Genomic DNA, 20,962 nt, shown 5'->3' with positions numbered 1-20,962 from the left:
TTATTTGTAGACTTTTTAATAATGGTCCTTCTGACTGGTGTGAGCTAGTACCTCACTGCAGTTTGGATTTGCATTTCTCTAATAATTAGCAATGATGAGCAGTTTTCTACTGTTCTTGATACTCAAGAAAGGTATCCTTTGGGTTTCAGATTAGTAGAATACGTCCTTGTTCCTTGTCAGGCCAGGAAATTGAGATGATATTTATTTCAAGGTGTTCCCAGGTGGAAGACTTGGTTTGATAGTTACATATGAGATCAATTTCTGCTATGATTTTAAGACTATAGATAATAAACAGTTGCCTGTCTGTTCACATGGCTTTGAGAGATCTCCTGGTATGTTCCTATGAGCCAAGTGTTTTACTACTGGAAAGTGCTTGGTATCATCTGCAGACATGAACATTTCACAGTGCCCCCTCTCCTTGAGACACTTTCTTTTCTTTTTTCTTTCTTTGGCCACACTGTGCAGCTTGCAGGAACTTAGTTCCTTGGCCAGGAATTCAACCCGGGCCCAGGACAGTGAAAGCGCAGAGTCCTAACCACTGGACCACCAGGGAATTCCCAAGACAATTTCTAAACACAATTAAATCGACACAAATCGCAAGTTTTCTTTCTTTCTTTTTAAAAAAGATTTATTCTTTATTTCTTTATTTTTTAGTTTTTGGCTGTGTCGGGTCTTAGTTGTGGCACGCAGGATCTTCATCGAGGCATGTGGGATCTTTCATTGCAGCATGCAGGCTCTTTGTTGCGGCACGCAGGCTACTCTAGTTGTGGCGTGCGGGTTTTCTGTTCTCTAGTTGCGGTGTGCAGGCTCCAGGGCACGTGGGCTCTGTAGTTTGCAGCACGCAGCTCTCTAGTTGAGGCACATGAGCTTAGTAGTTGTGGTGTGTGGGCTTAGTTGCCCCGAGGCCTGTGGGATCTTAGTTCCCCAACCAGGGATCGAGCCTGCGTCCCCTACATTGTAGGGCGGATTCTTTACCAGTGTACCACCAGGGAAGTCCAAAGATTTCTTTATTTAGTCAAGCGTTCTTTCAATTCTGTTCCTTATTTACGTTCTGTGAAGTAGCTTTCTATCTGAGTGAAATTTTTCCCCAATTCTTGGATGGTCTTGATTGTTTTTAATAGCCTTTGGCTTGAAAACTAATCAAAAGCTTTATAAAGTTTATAGTGGTGTTTGTTGAGGAACAGTTCTGTTGGGGATTATTTGTCATGAAAGCCTTTGTGATAAGAGGCGACTTGGGCAGGTGGCATTTAGTGGGAGAAGCAGGGCAGGCAGAAGAAGCCCTTCATGTTTACTGAGACTGAACTTTGTGTTCAGCCTGGCTTCGCACAACTAGGAAAGCAATAGCAGTCCTTAATATAAATACAGTGTTCTTTCTGAGCAACAATATTTTAATACATTGAGAGGCAATGAGGGGAGCCTGGTGTAGGAAAAAGAACAGATTTGGGAAAATAAAACTCTGGATCTGAATCTTGACTGGACCACTTAATAGCCCTGTGAAGTTTCCTTTCTGAGATTCGACTTTCTTATCTATAAAATCAGAATCATAATGTCTTTCTCATGGGTTACTGTCAACATTTAAGAGCATGATACTTAAAACAGAGTGCCCGTCATTATTGTGGCTAAGCCTTATAATGGTTAGCTCTTAATAATAGGTTCTACACACAGAATCTACAATCAAAATGAAAAAGTCACATTTTTGTATTCAGAGTACGGAAAGGAGGTCTGGTCACATCTGGATTTTCCTTAGGCAAATATGAAATAGCCCCAGTGTTGACGGCATTGCCTCTGGATGTGAACAAAAGACAGGAGTGGTAGGAGGCATGCAACCATTGGCATCAGGCAGCTGTGACATTATTCTGCCCGCATATATTATTTCAAGTGATTTTTGTCTCATTGTTTCTGGTTCGGGCAATACTTTTCGTTAGTCACCATGGTTTTGCTCCCTTAAAGGAATATGAAACTCTAGCTTTAGACAGGGATTTAGCCGGCAGGCACTGCAGCAGAGACTGAAGCAAAACCTGATAGCAACATCTTTGCAAGTGTACAATAATAAAAAGAGCTAATATTTACAGAGTTCTTATTGTATTTGTTTGGGAAATAAGTTTGGCTGTGGGTGACAGAGACACGTTTTAATTATGGCTTAAACAAGATGGAAACGTAATACATTGCTCTCTAATGGAAAAGTCTGGGCTGTTTGGCGGATTTGTGATGTTGTTAATGGTGGCTCCATTATAACATGGGTCTGGGTGCCTTGTCTTCTGTAGTTCTACCATCTTGAGAGTTTGGCGCGTCATCCAAGGTGGCTCACCCCTATGTTCTCATCCCAGCCTCTGGGAAGGAAGAAGGGTTCAAGGGACAGGGATACCGCTTTTCCATTAGGGCCATGACCTAGAGATGGCCAGTATCATTTCTGATCACATCACATTGGCCAACATTTAGTCTCATGGCAAAACTAACTGCAGGTCATGCTGGGAAATATGGTCTTTACTCTGAGTGGCCATGAGCCTAGCTAAACATTCCACTAATAGAGAAATGGAGAAGACAGATTTGGAGACGCATACTAGAATGGTCTATTCCACAACTACTGTGTGCCAAGCTGTGCTTCACACTTTACTTATGCTCACGACAGCATCATCTTACTTAATGGTCCCAAGAAACCTATGAGGTTGTAACTACTATGATTTTTTTTTTTTTTTTACGCAGGGAATATTTCGAGACACAGGTTAAGTCTCTTTAAGTCTTGAGACAGAGAGGCTAAGTAATTTTCTTAAACTCTCCAAGGAAATAAGGGGCAAGGCCAGGATTTGAACCCAGGGAGTCTGACTTCAGAGCCTTATGCTCTGGACCGCTGTACAGTCCACGCTTGCTCATTATTTCTCTTGAGCCTTGATGTGCTCTGCTAGATGAGATTGAGGATTGTGTAAAGATGTCAAGGAATCAAAGAAGCTTTGTGAAGCTTCTGTGGCTTCCTCTTCCAGGCAGCTAATTGCTTCTCTTCTAAAATTCCTAGCGTATTTGATGCAAAATAGTGTTCAGGATAATTAGGTCTAGACAGGGTAATAGAAGAAAAGTAACGCCACACACAAGTGACAGGAATTTTAATGAAAGCAATTCCTGATTTGAAAGGAATGTGTCTGTGCAGTGATAAAGCAAGCAGTCTTTGTAATGCATTGAACATTTTTGATGATGGGATAGAAAGAAAATGATTTCAGTATATCACTGAAATATAGAAATGAAAATATTCTATCATTCAACTACAGTTGAGATCGTTCATCTCTTCAGTCTTTAGGATTTCAACTCTATATAGGTCATCAGTTCGCATGTTAATACACATGTATCTGTGTAGCAACAAGGAAACATAAAGAATAAACTGATATTTTAAAATACAAGGACATCCTGAGTTTATCTCAGATAAAGAATTGGTGTTAGCTGGAAGTAAATGTCTTCAACAACTTTTTTCCTTTTTCTTTTTCTTTGTATTTTTTAAAATTGAAGTATAGTTGATTTATAACGTGTTAGTTTTGGGTGTACAGTGTACAGCTCACCGTTGGCTGATGGCTGCAATTGCTGATGACTGTGACATCCTTTGTTTACTGATACGGCAGGCAATATTCCATTTATTAACAGTGGAGTGCTTCAGTTATACATGTATATGTGTATCTATTCTTTTTCAGATTCTTTTCCAGTATAGGTTATTACAAGATATGAATATAGTTTCCTATGCTATACAGTACATCCTTGTTGTTTATTTTATATATAATAGTGTGTATCTGTTGATCCCAAACTCCTAATTTATCCCTACCCCCCTTTACCCTTTGGTAGCCATAAGTTTGTTTTCTATGTCGGTCAGTTTATTTCTGTTTTGTAAATAAGTTGATTGGTATCATTTTTTAAGATTTCACATATAAGTGATATATTGCATTTGTCTTTCTCTGTCTGACTTACTTCACTTAGTATGATCATCTCTAGGTCCATCCATGTTGCTGCAGATGGCATTATTTCATTCTTTTTTATGGCTGAGTAATATCTTTTTCATAATATTCTTTCTCTTTGTATTCTTCATTACTTTTTAACAGTTGATTTGGGGCCATATTTACCTCTACTACACATTTTCATCCATCTCCAGTATTCTTTGTTTCTTTTCAGATAAGAACAAAGAGAGGAAATGGTTAGACTTTAAACGTTTTCAAGAATCACAATAGTTTTGCTTTGTCAACAAAAGTGTAGGAATGAGGTTAAGGAAGATGGGAAAAGTTCTAAAAATCCTTACCAAGTAATTAAGAACATTCTGTAGTTTTCTCAGGCTCATATTACTTTTTCGAAATGTGTTTGATTTCAGTTTTAGCAAATTTTAATTTGAATTCTTAGCCGATCTAGCATTGTACATTTTTCTCTTCTCATTCTCTTTTTTATAATAATGGCATCATATTGTAAAGGTCTCTATAATTCATGAAGCACACTACCATGCTTAATTGCCTCTGGCTCTCACAAACACCCTCGGAGGAAGATAGGAAAGGAATTACCATCTTCATTTTGAAGTTGAAGTACTGAGACCCAGAGAGATTAACTGGAATGCCCAGTGATACCTAGTATGGCTGAGATTTTCTCCCCCCACCCACTCCCTTTCTTTCTCCCTTCTTCCCTCCTCCTTTCTCCTTCTCTGTCACTCACCAGCTTTTGCTTATGCTCTCTTTTATTCATTCAATTAAATGATAGCTGTTATGTTCCCAGCACTGCTTATGTGCTATAAAATGCAAAGCTGAACAAAACAGATACAGTCTTACCCTTGTGGAGATTACAGAGGAGTTGGCAAGACATTAAACCAGTAAAAACAGCCAAATAAATGTACAATTAAAAATTATGGTAAGTGTTGTAAAGAAAAAGAACACAGTTCTCTGAGTTAGAATAAGATGGGAATCTGTGGTAGATTTGGTAATCAGAGAAAGCCACTCTGGGGGAACAGCAGTAAAGCTGAAATAAAAGAATATATCGAAGCCAGCTAGATGAAGAACTAGGCTATACATTTATGAGTCAGGGCACGCTAAATGATGCTGTAAGAACAGCCCCAAATTCTTAGTGCCTTATAACAGTGAAGCTTTATTTGTATCTCATGCTACATGTCCATAACAAGATGGCTAGGGACTCTCTTTCATGGCATCCTCAGACCAGGACTCAAACTTACAGGGTACACACTATTTGGGACATTGCCATTCTTCATGCAAAGAAGAGGGTTTGTCATAAACCATGCACTTGCTCTTATAGCTTTTACCTGGAGTCACATATCACATTTCATGGACCAGTGTGAGTCATGTTACCACATCTAATGTCAGGAGGGCAGGGATCTGCAGTCCCAAGTTGTTCCACTTTCCCAGCCTCCCTTGCAGCTAATGGTGATGCTGTGACAGTGTCTGGTCAAGGGAACCTAAGGAGGACTTCATTAGGGAAGTCCTTCTTGATGGAAGGAATTCTGAATCAATTTTTGCTTTTCTATTAAGATACAGGTGTAACTGACACGCCCTCCCTATTCTTCCTGCCTTAAACTTGGATGCTCTGCTGAAGATGCCTGGCCATTTTACATAAGAATGATGAGCCATACCTTGAAGACAGGGGACCATCAGAATGAAATGAATTCTTAATGACCTGATTTTGCAGCTGAGCTAATACAAGCAACTACCTAATTCTGGATTTCTTGTATGTGGGGGGAAGAAATGAAACCAATTTTTTAAGCCTGTTACTTGGAACCAGAAGCATTTCTAGCTTATGTGGATGAGAGAGATGAACAGATACTGTGCTTCTGTTGCAGGAAGGGGGACCCCTTCCAGGGCCCGAGAGTAGGCTCTCGTCTAACACTCGGAAAAGAATTGTCCGAGGAGACACACGTGCTGACAAAGCAAGAGACTTTATTGGGAAGGGGCGCCTGGGCGGAGAGCAGGAGGGTAAGGGAACCCAGGAGAACTGCTCTGCCACGTGGCTCACAGTCTCGGGTTTTATGGTGATGGGGTTAGTTTCCGGGTTGTCTTTGGCCAATCATTCTGACTCAGGGTCCTTGCTGGTGGTGCACACATCCCTCAGCCAAGATGAATTCCAGCAAGGAGGATTCTGGGAGGTTGGGAGGACATAGGGACTAGCGTCTCCTTTCGTCTCCTTTTGACCTTTCCCGAATTCTTCCGGTTGGTGGTGGCTTGTTCTGTATTCCTTACCAGGATCTCCTGTTGTAAAATAACTCATGCAGATGGTTACTGTGGTGCCTGGCCAGGGTGGGCAGTTTCAGTCAGTGTTTCCCCTAATACTTACAGCCCAGAAACTCACCTTTCTCAGATACCTTCCTGAGACTGGACCAGCAATGCAGGAACCAAATGAGGTCCACCTTGCTTTGTGAGTGGGGGCTAGTAAAGCAGAGGAAAGAGACATCTTCCATCCTGTTCCTCTCTCCTAGCTCCCTGTACTTCCCTTTCTCCTTGGTACTTATTCTCCAATTGCACACTTTCTTTTCCTGGCTGCAGTTACCCTCCCATTATCCTTCCTCTTCTTCTTGAGCGTCTGAAAATCGTTGTGTCCATTTAAGGTGAAATTATCCTAGATATGATTGAATTAGGTCAATTTCTCAGAGATTTGAAAAACCAGTAAGCTGGGACTCAGGATGGGAAAGAACTGGATACTGGCCCTACGTAGCTAAGGTGCATATCAAAGGAATGATTTCAAGGAGCCCGGACTCTTGCATCTTCCCATACATAGAAAACCGCTAAATTCATTAACTTGAGATGTTTGGTTGGTTTACTTTACTTAACGGTAATCTTTTGATGTTCCGACTACCTGTTTTTTGTTTGTGTGTTTGTTTTTTTGTGTTTTGCAAAACTTCTATATTTCCTGAGTCCTCCTTTCCCTCTTCTGAGCAGCCCCTCAGAGCTATCTGAGAGGCTGCCTCCTGGGCTTAAATCCTCAGAAAGTCTGCCAAATAAAACAATTCTCAACTTTTAGGTTATGCATTTTCTTGAGTCGATGTGCTTAATATTTGATGCCGGCCTATGGAATTCTCCCCAGCTTTTTCCATAGTCTCAGAGTTAGCTCTCAGGATATGTGGGACAATTCACACCAATTGCCTTAGGAATTCCCAATTGGTGTGTTTGGACCTTGAAGTTCTTGCTTCCCCGTGGCCTGATTTATACAGAGTCCCAAGGCTTTTCAGACTCTAGAACTGGGAGCTCAGTGAAACCCAATTGCTAAATAAAGTCCTGTGAATAGAACACAAAGAAAGATGCAATATAAATGTTTGACTTTATGGCCATAATTTCTCCAAGTGGTCTCGCCACTGTAGGTAAGGAGCTGCTAACTGGTTAAACTTCAGGCACCTGATCCTAGAATTTATTTCCGGAAGAGAATTAGTCTCTTGGAGTATCCTGCAATACTTCCTGTTCTCAGTTTCTTATTCTTTGGCCCACCAGCCTACTGGGATAGGACTCAGTCTAGGATCGTTCTTTGTGTTACTCATTTTGACCACGGTGTTTCGTTATCGTTGTTGCATGAATTGTTACAGGCAGTGTTTTATTTCTCCTGTGCCCTGAGGTGTTTAAAGGTCTAGGCAGTGTTTTATTTGACTAGGCAGTGTTTTATTTCTAGGCAGTGTTTTATTTCTCCTGTGCCCTGAGGTGTTTAAAGGTCTGTTATGCTCTTCCAAATAATACAACTGCAATCTTCAAATGAGAACTCATCCTGTTATTTTAAAACTTGTAGCCTTTACAGGTTTTCAAAAGTAAATTGTGTGGAACTTTTCTTACACTCAATTTCAGGAGCCAGTTGCTCATGAAAAAAGGACATAAAGATGCTTTGTAAGCTCTAAATAAGGGATTAGAAAAGCATGTGTTGTGGGTTCTGGTCATTTGTGTTCAGTTGGACAAGAGAGTGAGGACTCTTTTTTTCTTTTCTATTATGGTTTATTACAGGATATTGAATATAGTTCCCTGTGCTATACAGTAGGACCTTATTGTTTATCTATTTTATATATAGTACAATAGTTTCTATATGCTAACATCAAACTCCTAATTTATCCCTCCCCCAGGCTCTTTTCCTTCTGGTGACCATAAGTTTGTTTTCTGTGTTTGTGAGTCTATTTCTGTTTCATAAATAAGTTCATTTGTGTCATATTTTAGATTCCATGTATAAGTGATATCAAATGGTATTTGTCTTTCTGACTTACTTCACTCAGTATGGTAATCTCTAGGTGCGTCCATGTTGCTGCCAATGGCATTATTCTTTTTTATGGCTGAGTAGTATTCCATTGTGTGTGTGTGTGTGTGTATGCGTGTGTGTATCACATCTTCTTTATCCATTAATCTGTCAAGGGATATTTAGGTTGCTTCCATGTCTTGCCTATTGTAAATAGTGCTGCTATAGACATTGGGGTGCATGTGTCTTTTCAAATTAGAGTTTTCATCTTTTCCAGATATATGCCCAGGAATGGGAATGCCGGATCATATGGCCACTATACTTTTAGTTTTTTAAAAAATTGAAGTACAGCTGATTTACAATGTTGTGTTAGTTTCTACTGTATAGCAAAGTGATTAAGTTATACATATATATATATATATATATATATTCTTTTTTATAGTCTTTTCCATTATGGTTTATCACAGGATGTGGAATATAGTTCCCTGTGCTATACAGTAGGACCTTGTTGTTTATCCTAGAGTGAGGACTTAAGAGTGCCCTGTATGGCTGCCTGTTGCAGCAGATGAATCATCTTGCATCATTTGTCCTCTTCTTGACTGACATCAAGGATACTGGGAGTCCTTAGTAGGTGTCCTGTTTTGACTCATTTTCGTATCTGAAGTACAGAATGCCTAGCACACAATAGGCACTCAATAAATGCTCACTGGATGAATGAGTGAGACAAAGAACCATAGGTTTTTGGAAACCTCACTTTTAAAATTCTCCATTTATGAATCTCTCATTAGGCTAGGAATTCAAAGACTTGCTTTCTGATTTTATCTCTACTGCTTACTATCTTTAACATGAGGCTCATAATATCTCATAAACTACTTTGAAGGCCCCAAAGAGGTAATAGTTTTAAACATTTAAGGATCTTATGATCTACCACACAATTGAGTCCTGAGCAGTATATATAAGAAACTAAAGCCATCGTTCCTGCCTTTGGGGAGATGCTAATCTAGTTGGGTGTAACAAAGCAGAGAACCACAAGTGTAGAAGGAGGTGGTATGAGATGTGTGTGATGATCCTGGGATGTCTGGGGGTATTTTTGTTTGTCTGTTTTTGGTTTTTTCTGGAAATGTATTGAAGGAGGGAATGGAGCTGGATAACAAAAGAATGGCATGTCTGTGAAGCATTTAAGTGGGAGTGAACCTTTCTTCTAGAGGAGTGTTTTCCAAATCTGGCAGTGCATTAGAATACATAGGGAAGCTTTAAAAAAAATCATTGCATGGGCCACATCTCAAACCGATTATACCAGAATCTGTGGGGATGAGAGTTGGGAAACAGTACTTTTTTTTTTAATACATCTTTATTGGAGTATATTTGCTTTACATTGTTGTGTTAGTTTCTGCTGTATAACAAAGTGAATCAGCTATATGTATACATATATCTCCATGTCCCCTCCCTCTTGAATCTCCCTCCCACCCTCCCTGTCCCACCCCTCTAGGTGGACACAGAGCACCGAGCTGATCTCCCTGTGCTATGCGGCTGCTTCCCACTAGCTATCTATTTTACATTTGGTAGTGTATATATGTCCATGCCACTCTCTCACTTCATCCCAGCTTCCCCTTGCCCTCAAGTCCATTCTCTACATCTGTGTCTTTATTCCTGCCCTGCCACTAGGTTCATCAGTACCGCTTTTTATATGTTTTAGCATACGGTATTTGTTTTTCTCCTTCTGACTTACTTCAGTCTGTATGACAGATTCTAGGTCCATCTACCTCACTACAAATAAGTCAATTTTGTTCCTTTTTATGGCTGAGTAATATTCCATTGTATATATGTGCCACATCCTCTTTATCCATTCATATGTCAAGGGACACTTAGGTTGCTTCCATGTCCTGGCTATTGTAAATAGAGCTGCAATGAACATTGTGGTACATGACTCTTTTTGAATTATGGTTTTCTCAGGGTATATGCCCACAGTAGTGGGATTGCTTGGTCATATGGTAGTTCTATTGTTAGTTTCTTATGGAACCTCCATACTGTTCTCCATAGTGGCTGTACCAATTCACATTTCCACCAACAGTGCAGGAGGTTCCCTTTTCTCCACACCCTCTCCAGCATTTATTGTTTCTAGATTTTTTGGTGATGGCCATTCTCTGGTGTGAGGTGATACCTCATTGTAGTTTTGATTTGCATTTTTCTAATGATTAGTGGTGTTGAACATCTTTTCATGTATTTGTTGGCCAGCTGTATATCTTCTTTGGAGAAATGTCTATTTAGGTCTTCTGCCCATTTTTGGATTGGGTTGTTTGTTTTTGTGATATTGAGCCGCATGAGCTGCTTGTATATTTTGGAGATTAATCCTTTGTCAGTTGCTTCGTTTGCAAATATTTTTTCCCATTCTAAGGGTTGTCTTTTCATCTTGTTTATGATTTCCTTTGCTGTGCAAAAGCTTTTATCTTTCATTAGGTCCCATTTGTTTATTTTTGTTTTTATTTCCCTTACTCTAGGAGGTGGGTCAAAAAGGATCTTGTTGTGATTTATGTCAGAGTGTTCTGCCTATGTTTTCCTCTAAGAGTTTGATAGTTTCTGGCCTTACATTTAGGTCTTTAATCCATTTTGAGCTTATTTTTGTATATGGTGTTAGGGAGTAATCTAATCTCATACTTTTACATGTACCTGTCCAGTTTTCCCAGCACCACTTATTGAAGAGGCTGTCCTTTCTCCACTGTACATTCCTGCCTCCTTTATCAAAGATAAGGTGACCATATGTGTGTGGGTGTATCTCTGGGCTTTCTATCCTGTTCCATTGATCTATCTTTCTGTTTTTTGCGCCAGTACCATACTGTCTTGATTCCTGTAGATTTGTAGTATAGTCTGAAGTCATGGAGTCTGATTCCTCCAGCTCTGTTTTTCTTTCTCAAGATTGCTTTGGCTATTCAGGGTCTTTTGTGTTTCTATACAAAGTGTAAAATTTCTTCTTCTGTGAAATATGCCATTGGTAATTTGATATGGATTGCACTGAACCTGTAGATTGCTTTGGGTAGTACAGTCATTTTCACAATATTGATTCTTCTAATCCAGGAGCACTGTATATCTCTCCATCTGTTTATGTTATCTTTGATTTCTTTCATCAGTGTTTTATAGTTTTCTGAGTACAGGTCTTTTGCCTCTTTAGGTAGGTCTATTCCTAGGTGTTGTAATCTTTTTGTTGTGATGGTAAATGGGATTGTTTCCTTGATTTCTCATTTTGATCTTGCATTGTTAGTGTATCGGAATGCAAGAGATTTCTGTGTATTAATTTTGTATCCTGCACCCTTACCAAATTCATTGATTAGTTCTAGTAGTTTTCTGGTGGCATCTTTAGGATTTTCTGTGTATAGTGCCATGTCATCGGCAAACAGTGACAGTTTTACTTCTTCTTTTCCAATTTGTTTTCCTTTTATTTCTTTTTCTTCTCTGATTGCTGTGGCTAGGACTTCCAATACTATGTTGAATAATACTGATGAGAGTGGACATCCTTGTCTTATTCCTGATCTTAGAAGAAATGCTTTCAGTTTTTTACCATTGAGAATGATGTTTGCTGTGGATTTGTCATATATGGCTTTCATTATGTTGAGGTAGGTTCCCTCTGTACCTCCTTTCTGGAGAGTTTTTATTACAAATGGGTGTTGAATTTTGTCAAAAGCTTTTTCTGTATCTATTGAGATGATCATATGGTTTTTATTCTTTAATTTGTTAATATGGTGTATCACACTGATTGTTCTGTGTATAATGAAGAATCCTTGCATCCCTGGGATAAATCCCACTTGATCATGGTATATGATCCTTTTAATGTATTGTTGGATTCTGTTTGTTAGTACTTTGTTGAGGAATTTTGTGCCTGTGTTCTTCAATGATATTGGTCTATAATTTTCTTTGTTTTTAATACCTTTGTCTGGTTTTGGTATCCAGGTGATGGTGGCCTCGTAGAATGAGTTTGGGAGTGTTCCTCCCTCTGCAATTTTTTGCAGGAGTTTGGGAAGGATAGGTGTTACCTTTTCTCTAAATGTTTGATAGAATTTGCCTGTGAAGCCATCTGGTCCTGGACTTTTGTTTGTTGGAAGATTTTTAATTATAGTTTCAATTTCATTACCTGTGGTTGGTCTGTTTATATTTTCTAATTCTTCCTGGTTCAATCTTGGAAGGTTGTACTTTTCCAAGAATTTGTCCATTTCTTCCAGGTTGTCCATTTTATTGGCATATAGTTGCTTGTAGTAGTCTCTTATGATCTTTTGTATTTCTGCAGTGTCAGTTGTAATCTCTTCTTTTTCATTTCTAATTTTATTGATTTGAGTCCTCTCCTTTTTTTTCTTGATAAGTCTGGCTAAAGGTTTACCAATTTTGTTTATCTTCTCAAAGAACCAGCTTTTAGTTTTATTGATCTTGCTGTTGTTTCTTTGTTTCAATTCATTTATTTCTGCTCTGATCTTTATGATATCTTTTCTTCTACTAACTATGGGTTTTGTTTGTTCTTCTTTCTCTGGTTCCTTTGGGTATAAGATTAGATTGTTTATTTGAGATTTTTGTTGTTTCTTGAGGAGAACTTGAATTGCTATGAACTTCCCTCTTAGAACTTCTTTTGCTCTGTCCCATAGGTTTTGGATTGTCGTGTTTTTGTTGTCATTTGTTTCTCGGTTTCTTTTTTGTTTTTCTTTTTTTGCGGTACACAGGCCTCTCACTGTTGTGGCCTCTCCCGTTGCGGAGCACAGGCTCCAGACGCGCAGGCTCAGTGGCCATGGCTCACGGGCCTAGCCGCTCCGCGGCATGTTGGATCTTCCCAGACCGGGACACCCCCTGCATCGGCAGGCGGACTCTCAACCACTGCGCCACCGGGGAAGCCCTGTTTCTAGGTATTTTTTGATTATCTCTGATTTCTTCAGTGATCTCTTGGTTATTTAGCAGGGCACTGTGTCTCTCCATGTATTTGTGTTTTTTCTCTGTTTTTCTCCCCTGTAATTGATTTCTAATCTCACAGCGTTGTGGTCGGAAAAGATGCTCAATACTATTTCAATTTTCTTAAATTTTCCAAGGCTTGATTTGTGACCCAAGATGTGATCTATTCTGGGGAATGTTCTGTGTGCACTTGAGAAGAAAGTATATTCTTCTGCTTTCAGGGGGAATGTCCTAAAAATATCAGTTAAGTCTATCTGGTCTGTTGTGTCATTTAAAACTTGTGTTTCCTGATTTATTTTCTGTCTGGATGATCTGTCTGTTGGTGTAAGTGGGGTGTTAAAGTACCCCTCTATTGTGTTACTGTCGATTTCTCCTTTTATGGCTATTAGCATTTGCCTTATGTATTGTGGTGCTCCTATGTTAGGTGCATAAATATTTATAATCGTTATGTTTTCTTCTTGGGTTGATCCCTTGATCATTATGTAGTGTCCTAGTGTCCTTCCTTATCTCTTGTAACTATCTTTATTTTAAAGTCTATTTTATCTGATGTAAGTATTGCTACTCCAGCTTTCTTGTTTTTTCCATTTGCATGGAATATCTTTTCCCATCCCCTCACTTTCAGTCTGTATGTGTCCCTAGGCCTGAAGTGGGTTTCTTGTAGACTGCATATATAAGGGTCTTGTTTTTGTATCCATTCAACCTGTGTCCTTTGGTTGGAGCATTTAATCCATTTACATTCAAGGTGATTATCAATATGTATGTTCCTATTATCATTTTCTTAATTGATTTGCTTTTGTTTTTGTTGGTCTTTTTCTTCTCTTGTGTATCCCGCTTAGAGAAGTTCCTTTAGCATTTGTTGTAAAGCTGTTTTGGTGGTGCTGAATTATTGTAGCTTTTACTTGTCTGTAAAGCTTTTGATTTCTCCATCGAATCTGAATGAGATCCTTGCTGGGTAGAGTAATCTTGGTTGTAGGTTTTTCCCTTTCATCACTTTAAATATGTCCTGCCACTCCCTTCGGGCTTGCAGAGTTTCTGCTGAAAGATCAGCTGTTAACCTAATGGGGATTCCCTTGTATGTTATTTGTTGCTTTTCCCTTGCTGCTTTTAATATTTTTTCTTTGTATTTAATTTTTGATAGCTTGTTTAAAGTGTGTCTTGGCGTGTTTCTCTTTGGATTAACCTTTATGGGACTCTCTGTGCTTCCTGGACTTGATTGACTATTTCCTTTCCCATGTTAGGGACGTTTTCAACTATAATCTCTTCAAATATTTTCTCAGTCCCTTTCTTTTTCTCTTCTTCTTCTAGGAACCCTGTAATCTGCATGTTGGTGGGTTTAATGTTGTACCAGTGATCTCTGAGACTGTCCTCAATTCTTTTCATTCTTTTTTATTTATTCTGCTCCCAGCAGTTATTTCTACCATTTTTTCTCCCAGTTCACTTATCCATTCTTCTGCGTCAGTTATTCTGCGATTGTTTCCTCCTAGAGTATTTTTAATTTCAATTATTGTGTTGTTCATCACTGTTTGTTTGCTCTTTAGTTCTTGTAGATCCTTGTTAAACATTTCTTGTATTTTCTCCATTCTGTTTCTGAGATTTTGGATCATCTTTATTATCATTACTCTGAATTCTTTTTCAAGTGGGTTGCCTATTTCATCTTCATTTATCTGGTCTTGTAGGTTTTTACCTTGCTCCTTCATCTGTAATATATTTTTTTGTCGTTTCTTTTTTTTTTTTTAATGGGTGGGGCTGTTCTCCTGTCTTACTGGTTGTTTGGCCTGAGGCGTCCAGCACTGGAGTTTGCAGGCAGTTGGATAGAGCCTGGTCTTGGTGCTGAGATGAGGACCTCTGGGAGACCTCACTCCGATTAATATTCCCTGGGGTCTGAGGTTCTCTGCTAGTCCAGTGGTTTGGACTCGGAGCTCCTACCACAGGAGCTCAGGCCTGACCTCCGGCCTGGGAACCAAGATCCTGCAAGTCATGTGGCATGCCAAAAAAAAAAAAGAAAAAAGGAGCAATACAATAACAAAGAATAAAAAATAAAATAAAATTAGAAAGATAAAAAATATATCAGGAAAAATTAAAATATAATTGAAACAACTGCAACAAGGTAAAATAAAACCACAACAGAAAGAGGAAAAAACAAACAAAGGCGAACAAGCCAAAAGGAGCAGAACAATAACAAAGTATAAAGAATAAAATAAAATTAGAAAAATAAAAGATTTATTAGAAAAAGTAAAAATATAAAGAAATCAGCAAGGTAAAACAGCCCTAATCTAAAAGAGGAAAAACGGGGGAAAAAAAGCCTTGGTTGTGGCAGGAGGAGTTTAGGTGGGAGGTGGAACTTAGGCAGGGGTGGGGTCTAGGGTGGGGCGGGACCTACATGGGGGTGGCTGGGGTGACGTTTGAGCCTGGGTCAGGGCCCAGGCTCAGGACCACAGCCGGAAAAGGCCTTGGGGGTGGAGCCTAGGCAGGGCAAAGTTCAAGCGTGGGGCGGGGCCTCTGCTTAGGACCTGCAGGGAAGGGGAGAGGCAGCACGTGGAAAGGAGGGCCTCTGGAGTGTGGAGTTCCGGAGTTGGGAGGTGGGGCCCTGAGTGAGGGTGTTTGGGTGGGGCTTAGGCACAGTGTTGGATGGGGTCTCTGAGTGCAGCAGTAGGGCCCTGGGTGGGCGTGTAGGGGTGGGCTTGGGCTCTGCACGGCAGGGGGGAGGCTCCAGAGGGCAGAGGATTAGGCCCCGGAGCCCAATAGGCTCCCAGGTGCCTAAGTGGATAGGGAAAGCGCTGGCTGCATTCCCTTCCGTTCCTCCACTACCCCCCCACCCATGTACCCTTCTGTTCTCCTCCTTCCCCGCTGGACCCCTAACCTGTGAGTGGATCCTGCTGGGTGTAGGAACTCCTCCCCTCCCCCAGCCGCCCCTCAGGTGTGTTGGTCCTGTTGGTCCGGCCTTTACTTTTGCTCCCCCTTCCCTCCCTCCCACTCCCTCAGGACCTGCGTGGCTAGAGGCGGCCTTGGTGGGCAGAGGATCTCAGCAGGCTCCTGGGGGCCCAAGTGGGCAGTGGAAACCTGGCCACGCTCCCTTTTGATCCTCTGCCCTTCCAGTGGTTCCCCAATTTCCCCCTTCGGGTGTGGGATCCCTTCCCCTCCCACAGCCACCCCTCAGGGGCGCTGGTCTTGTCCTGCCTCCACTTCTCCTCCCCCTTCACTCCCCCCCACTCCCCCCCACTCCCCACATCCTACCTGGTTGCTAGGGGGTTCCTCCTGTCCCCTTAGGTGTCTGTGGTCCCCAACTGGTGCCTGTGAGGTGCCCTAGTTGTGCGGAGATGTGAATTCCGCATCCTCCTAGTCCAGCATCTTCTCATTTAATCTTAAAAACAGTCCCAGTAGAATGTTGGGCTTCCCTGGTGGCGCAGTGGTTGAGAGTCCGCCTGCCGATGCAGGGGACACGGGTTCGTGCTCCGGTCTGGGAAGATCCCACATGCCGCGGAGCGGCTGGACCCGTGAGCCATGGCTGCTGAGCCTGCGCGTCCGGAGCCTGTGCTCTGCAACAGGAGAGGCCGCAGCAGTGAGAGGCCTGTGTACTGCAAAAAAAAAAAACAGTCCCAGTAGAATGTTAATACTCCCAGTTTAGAACTGAAGAGACTGAAGTTGAGTGGGTAAATCATTGTTTAAGGTTGAACAACTAATTCATGATGGAACCTCTATTCAAAGAAAGGCATATCTAATAGCAGAGCCCCCAGGTCAGTGGAAGTTGTTGGAAACCCTCATATGTTAAGCGGAAGCATTTTGACCTGAAATGATGGACAGTGTCTTTGCAGCAAACTCTTCATTGGCTCTCTTAAGGAAAGTACCCATGTTGCCAAGCTTGATTTCACACTCTCGCCTCATGTAATATATCTCGGCAAGGAGAGAACATGGTATTGTGCATGCCTGTAGACTGGGGTTGTATTCCCATGTTATGGTATCAAGGATACCCTGGAGAAGATAGAGTAGAATGTAAATAAATACTAATAGCAAAATAGTAGTGCTAGTGGAAGATGTCAAATTAAAACAGAAGCATTATGTTTTTCCACTACTGAGATCAAAGGATTATTGATTCTGGAGGGAGAAATTGTGTTTTTTGAGTCATTTGACTCTAACTCCTTGATTCTTTCAAATATTCTTGCAAATGAAAACACCCCTTAAATGAAGATAGCTCTGCTCCTCTGGTTTGTTTTTGGGGAATTTTGTAAGTGATTTTTTTTCTCTTCTTCCAGGAAGCTGAAAAGTGAACTTTTGGAAGCAAAACGTAGAAGTGGGAAGACTCAACAAGAGACCGGCAGGGTCTGTGCTCACTGTCAGAGAAACCTGGGCTTGATATTCGACCGCGGAGACCCGTGCCAGGCCTGCTCACTCAGAGTGTGCAGCCAGTGCCGGGTCTCAGGCCTTGATGGAAGCTGGCGCTGCACCGTCTGTGCCAAAGTCGCGTGAGTTTCTTGCCTTTGTGTGGAAAGTCAGTTTTGATGACTGAAGGGTTTGGAGTGGGGGAAAGCAAGAAGGAAGAAGAGTATTTAAAAGGTAGGGATAGAGAGTAGAACTAAAAGTGTAGCCCAGCCACAGGCTCAGCACTGCCTTGGCAGGGTGTGGTGTGTGTGTGAGAGAGAGAGAGAGAGACAGAGAGAGAGAGGAAGGGACAGACAGACAAAAACGGAACAATATGCTTATTTTTTTAAACTATAAAACACAGTACAACTGGAAGCCTCACAGAACATGGTCTCTTGCTGCATCTGAAAACCACCCTCTGGCGCTCTTAGAGCCATACCTGGCTCCACGTGGCTTCTCAGAAGGCACAGACAATTGCCCTTGAGACATTCTTAGACATTTGGGGTGACTGGCGAGATGAGTATCATATATCCAGCCTGCTCTTCACATCAGCTGAAGTAGCCCCTGAATTTCCTCCCAAGCTAGTTCTTGAGAAAGGGCGAAGGGAGACAGCTTTATCATTCGCCTCCATGTTTAGCCTGCGGGAATGTCATGGCTGTGGGTTTCCGTCTGCCAGCCAGGGTGCACATCAAGAGTCATTGTTTTCTAAGTTCAGTTGAACTGGAGTCCAAGCACGATAAGGTCTCTACTACTCCTTGGGCATGCCAAGCTCCATCCTTTTAAGAAATCTGACCCTGGATCAACTGGTACGTTTTCTCCCTCCCAAGGTCCCTTCATCTCTTCTGCTCTGGATGGCACGTAATAATCTCATCTCCAGGCAACTCCATGTTGACCTCTCTTTCCTGTGGTTGAGGTCGGGGATGCTGGCATCACATCAGGTTTACCTGGTTTGGTTGGGTTTGGTTTATCTTTTATCCTCACTAACTCATTCTCTTATAGGAGTTAAGAGGCTATCTTGGGAGGAAAAGTGAATAGTTTAGTAGTAAGAGTGAGTGACCTTCATTTCCAACTTCTCTGAATGAGGACGACTGTGTTCTATTGAGGTCTCCTGTGTTCACTGATTGCATTATTTAACCAATGTTATTTCTCCTGTACTTTTTCATAAAATTGATCATAAATTGAGCAGTTCATATTATGTTTCCACACTACATTGAGATAAGCAGCTCTAAAGAAATGAACCATTTACGTTATCTCATTTCTTTCTTTGGATACATTACTTTGATTTACCTAAGCAACCATCTTCAGTTCTTTGTCTCGCATAAATTCCTCTTCATACTTGCCTCTTAGTCATTGGCAAGCATCATTTACCAGATCTGGGGGAATGAGCACTGATGGAATCATTGACATAATGTGTTGCAACGTAGCTTTTGTTGATATTGGTATTCTTTTTCTAAACTGAGTTTAGTCATCTGCAAATCAAGATGCAGAAATAATCCTGGGTACCTTCCTGTTTTTCCCATGAAATCAAAGTATTTACTTTGGATATTTCTCCATATACATATACAGAAAAGCATCAATAATGCACTTTGCTTTCTACTTAAAAGAAACATGATACATCTGTGACTCATGTAAGTAATGCAGAAGTTGCTCTTTTAGACCCTGGACTCTTCCTAGAAAATTTGTTTCTGTGTGGGATAATGCTTTCTCCAATTCTGCTTTCGTTTATTTGGCATTTCAGAGTTGGATATAAAGGTTCTTCCAGTATAGTCAAATAATGAGTTATAGAGGAAATAATTAATGGACAGAATTTCCTCAATTATAGTTTTGCTTGTATACAATTTTGCAGGAGCATTTGTCCCTCTCCACCCTTAGTGACCACTAGAGGACAACAAATCAAATTAACAAGAAGCAAATGAATAGAAAGAGGAAAACTTGGAAAGAGGCTAGCATCCTTTCTGTTTATGAATAAAAAACATGCACATGGTTTTTTTAAAAAACTAGAGTTAACTTACACAAAAGGGCACAAATGACAAGTGTACAACAGGATTTCTCAGTTTTAACATCACTGATATTGTGGACAATATGATTCTTTGTGGAGGAGGGAGGGGGAGCGGCTGTCCTGTGGACTATAAGATGTTTAGCAGCATCCCTGGCCTCTACCCGTTAGACGCCAGTAGCACTCCGCCCTTTTCCAGTGGTAACAATGAAAAGTTCCTCCAGACATTGCCAAATGTCCCCTGAAGAGCAAAAGTCACTTGGGGTTGAGAAGCAGTGGTGTGCAGCTTGGCAAATCATCACAATTTCTGTGTAACTATCATTCAGGTGAAGAAATAGAACATTACTAACACCCCAGAAACCTTTCTTCTTCCTCCTCGCAAACACTAGTCCCTTCTTATTCCCCAGGTATAAATACTCTCCTGCTAACACCATAGATTAACTTTGACTTTTTTATATTTTATATAAATTGACTCATACAGGGTGTGTTTGTTTGTTTCTAAGTACTTTTGCTCAACAGTATGTTTGTGAGACATCCATTTTTGTTGCATTTGTCTACTTATTTTCACTGTTTTATAACTTATAGGTTGTTCCAGGTTATCCTCTCACTAGCAATGCCTGGAAGTTGATTACTTTATATTTTTACCAACCCTGTTTTTTGTTTTTCTATTTTCATAATTTTGTTGGGTGTGCAGTAGATTACTTTGCATTTTTCTTTATTACTATTGAGAATGAAGATATTTTCATATGTTTATTGACCATCTGAACATCCTTTTTTGTGAAGTACTAGTTCAGGTCTCTTTTTTCTATTAGATTGTCAGTCTTTTATTGACTAGTGTGAAGGAGTTCTTTATATATCCTGCATACAAACAGTGTTGGTTCCTTGTGTTGGAGATATTTTTTCCCAACTTCTGATTTGCCTTTTTCTTCTCTTACTGGTGCCATTGATTAATAGAAATCTCTAAGTTTTCATAACTCAATTTGTTCATCTTTTCCTATATGAGATTAGTGGGATTTTTTTCTGTGTTCTGTTTAAAAAAACAAAACAAAACTTTTTCTAACTCCCAAATGATGAAAATATTCTCCCATGTGATCTTCTGTAATTGTTATTATTTTAGCTTTTATCTTTACACTTACAAAAATGAGTTCCAACTAGATTGTATATGCTATTAGTTAGGGCTTCATTTTCATATTTTAATATGGGTATCTACTTGACCCAGCACCATTCACTGAAGATTATTTTTTCACTGCTGTACAGTGTTAACCTTCGCAAATCAAGTATCATTTCTGAACACTCTATTATGCCTAACCTTGTGCCAATGACACATTATTTTCATTATTGTAGCTTTATAATAAAATTTTATATCCACTAGACTTCCTACTTTTTTGTTTTTGTTCAAAACGCCCTGAGTATTATTGGCCTCTGGTATTTTCAGATATGTTTTAGAATCAGCTTTCCAGAAAACAAGTCCTACTGGCATTTTTATAGGGGCTGCATTACATCAGTAGATACTTTTGGACAGGT

At 40.4% G+C, this 20,962-nt stretch overlaps 1 protein-coding gene across 1 annotated transcript in view; it reads left to right on the top strand.

Annotated features, from left to right (window-relative positions):
- SYTL5 (synaptotagmin like 5) overlaps positions 1–20,962 on the top strand; it is a 131,757-nt gene that overhangs the window by 13,404 nt on the left and 97,391 nt on the right. Inside the window, exon 2 of the mRNA XM_060137060.1 lies at positions 17,337–17,546. Within this exon, the coding sequence (XP_059993043.1) occupies positions 17,337–17,546 (210 nt within the window). The remainder of the gene's footprint in view (positions 1–17,336; positions 17,547–20,962) is intronic.

The sequence above is a fragment of the Lagenorhynchus albirostris genome, chromosome X (genome assembly GCF_949774975.1).
Source record: "Lagenorhynchus albirostris chromosome X, mLagAlb1.1, whole genome shotgun sequence".
Classification (NCBI taxonomy): Eukaryota; Metazoa; Chordata; class Mammalia; order Artiodactyla; family Delphinidae; genus Lagenorhynchus; species Lagenorhynchus albirostris.
The sequence above is the reverse complement of the archived record's forward strand: the minus strand, read 5'-3'. Positions and strand labels throughout refer to the sequence as shown.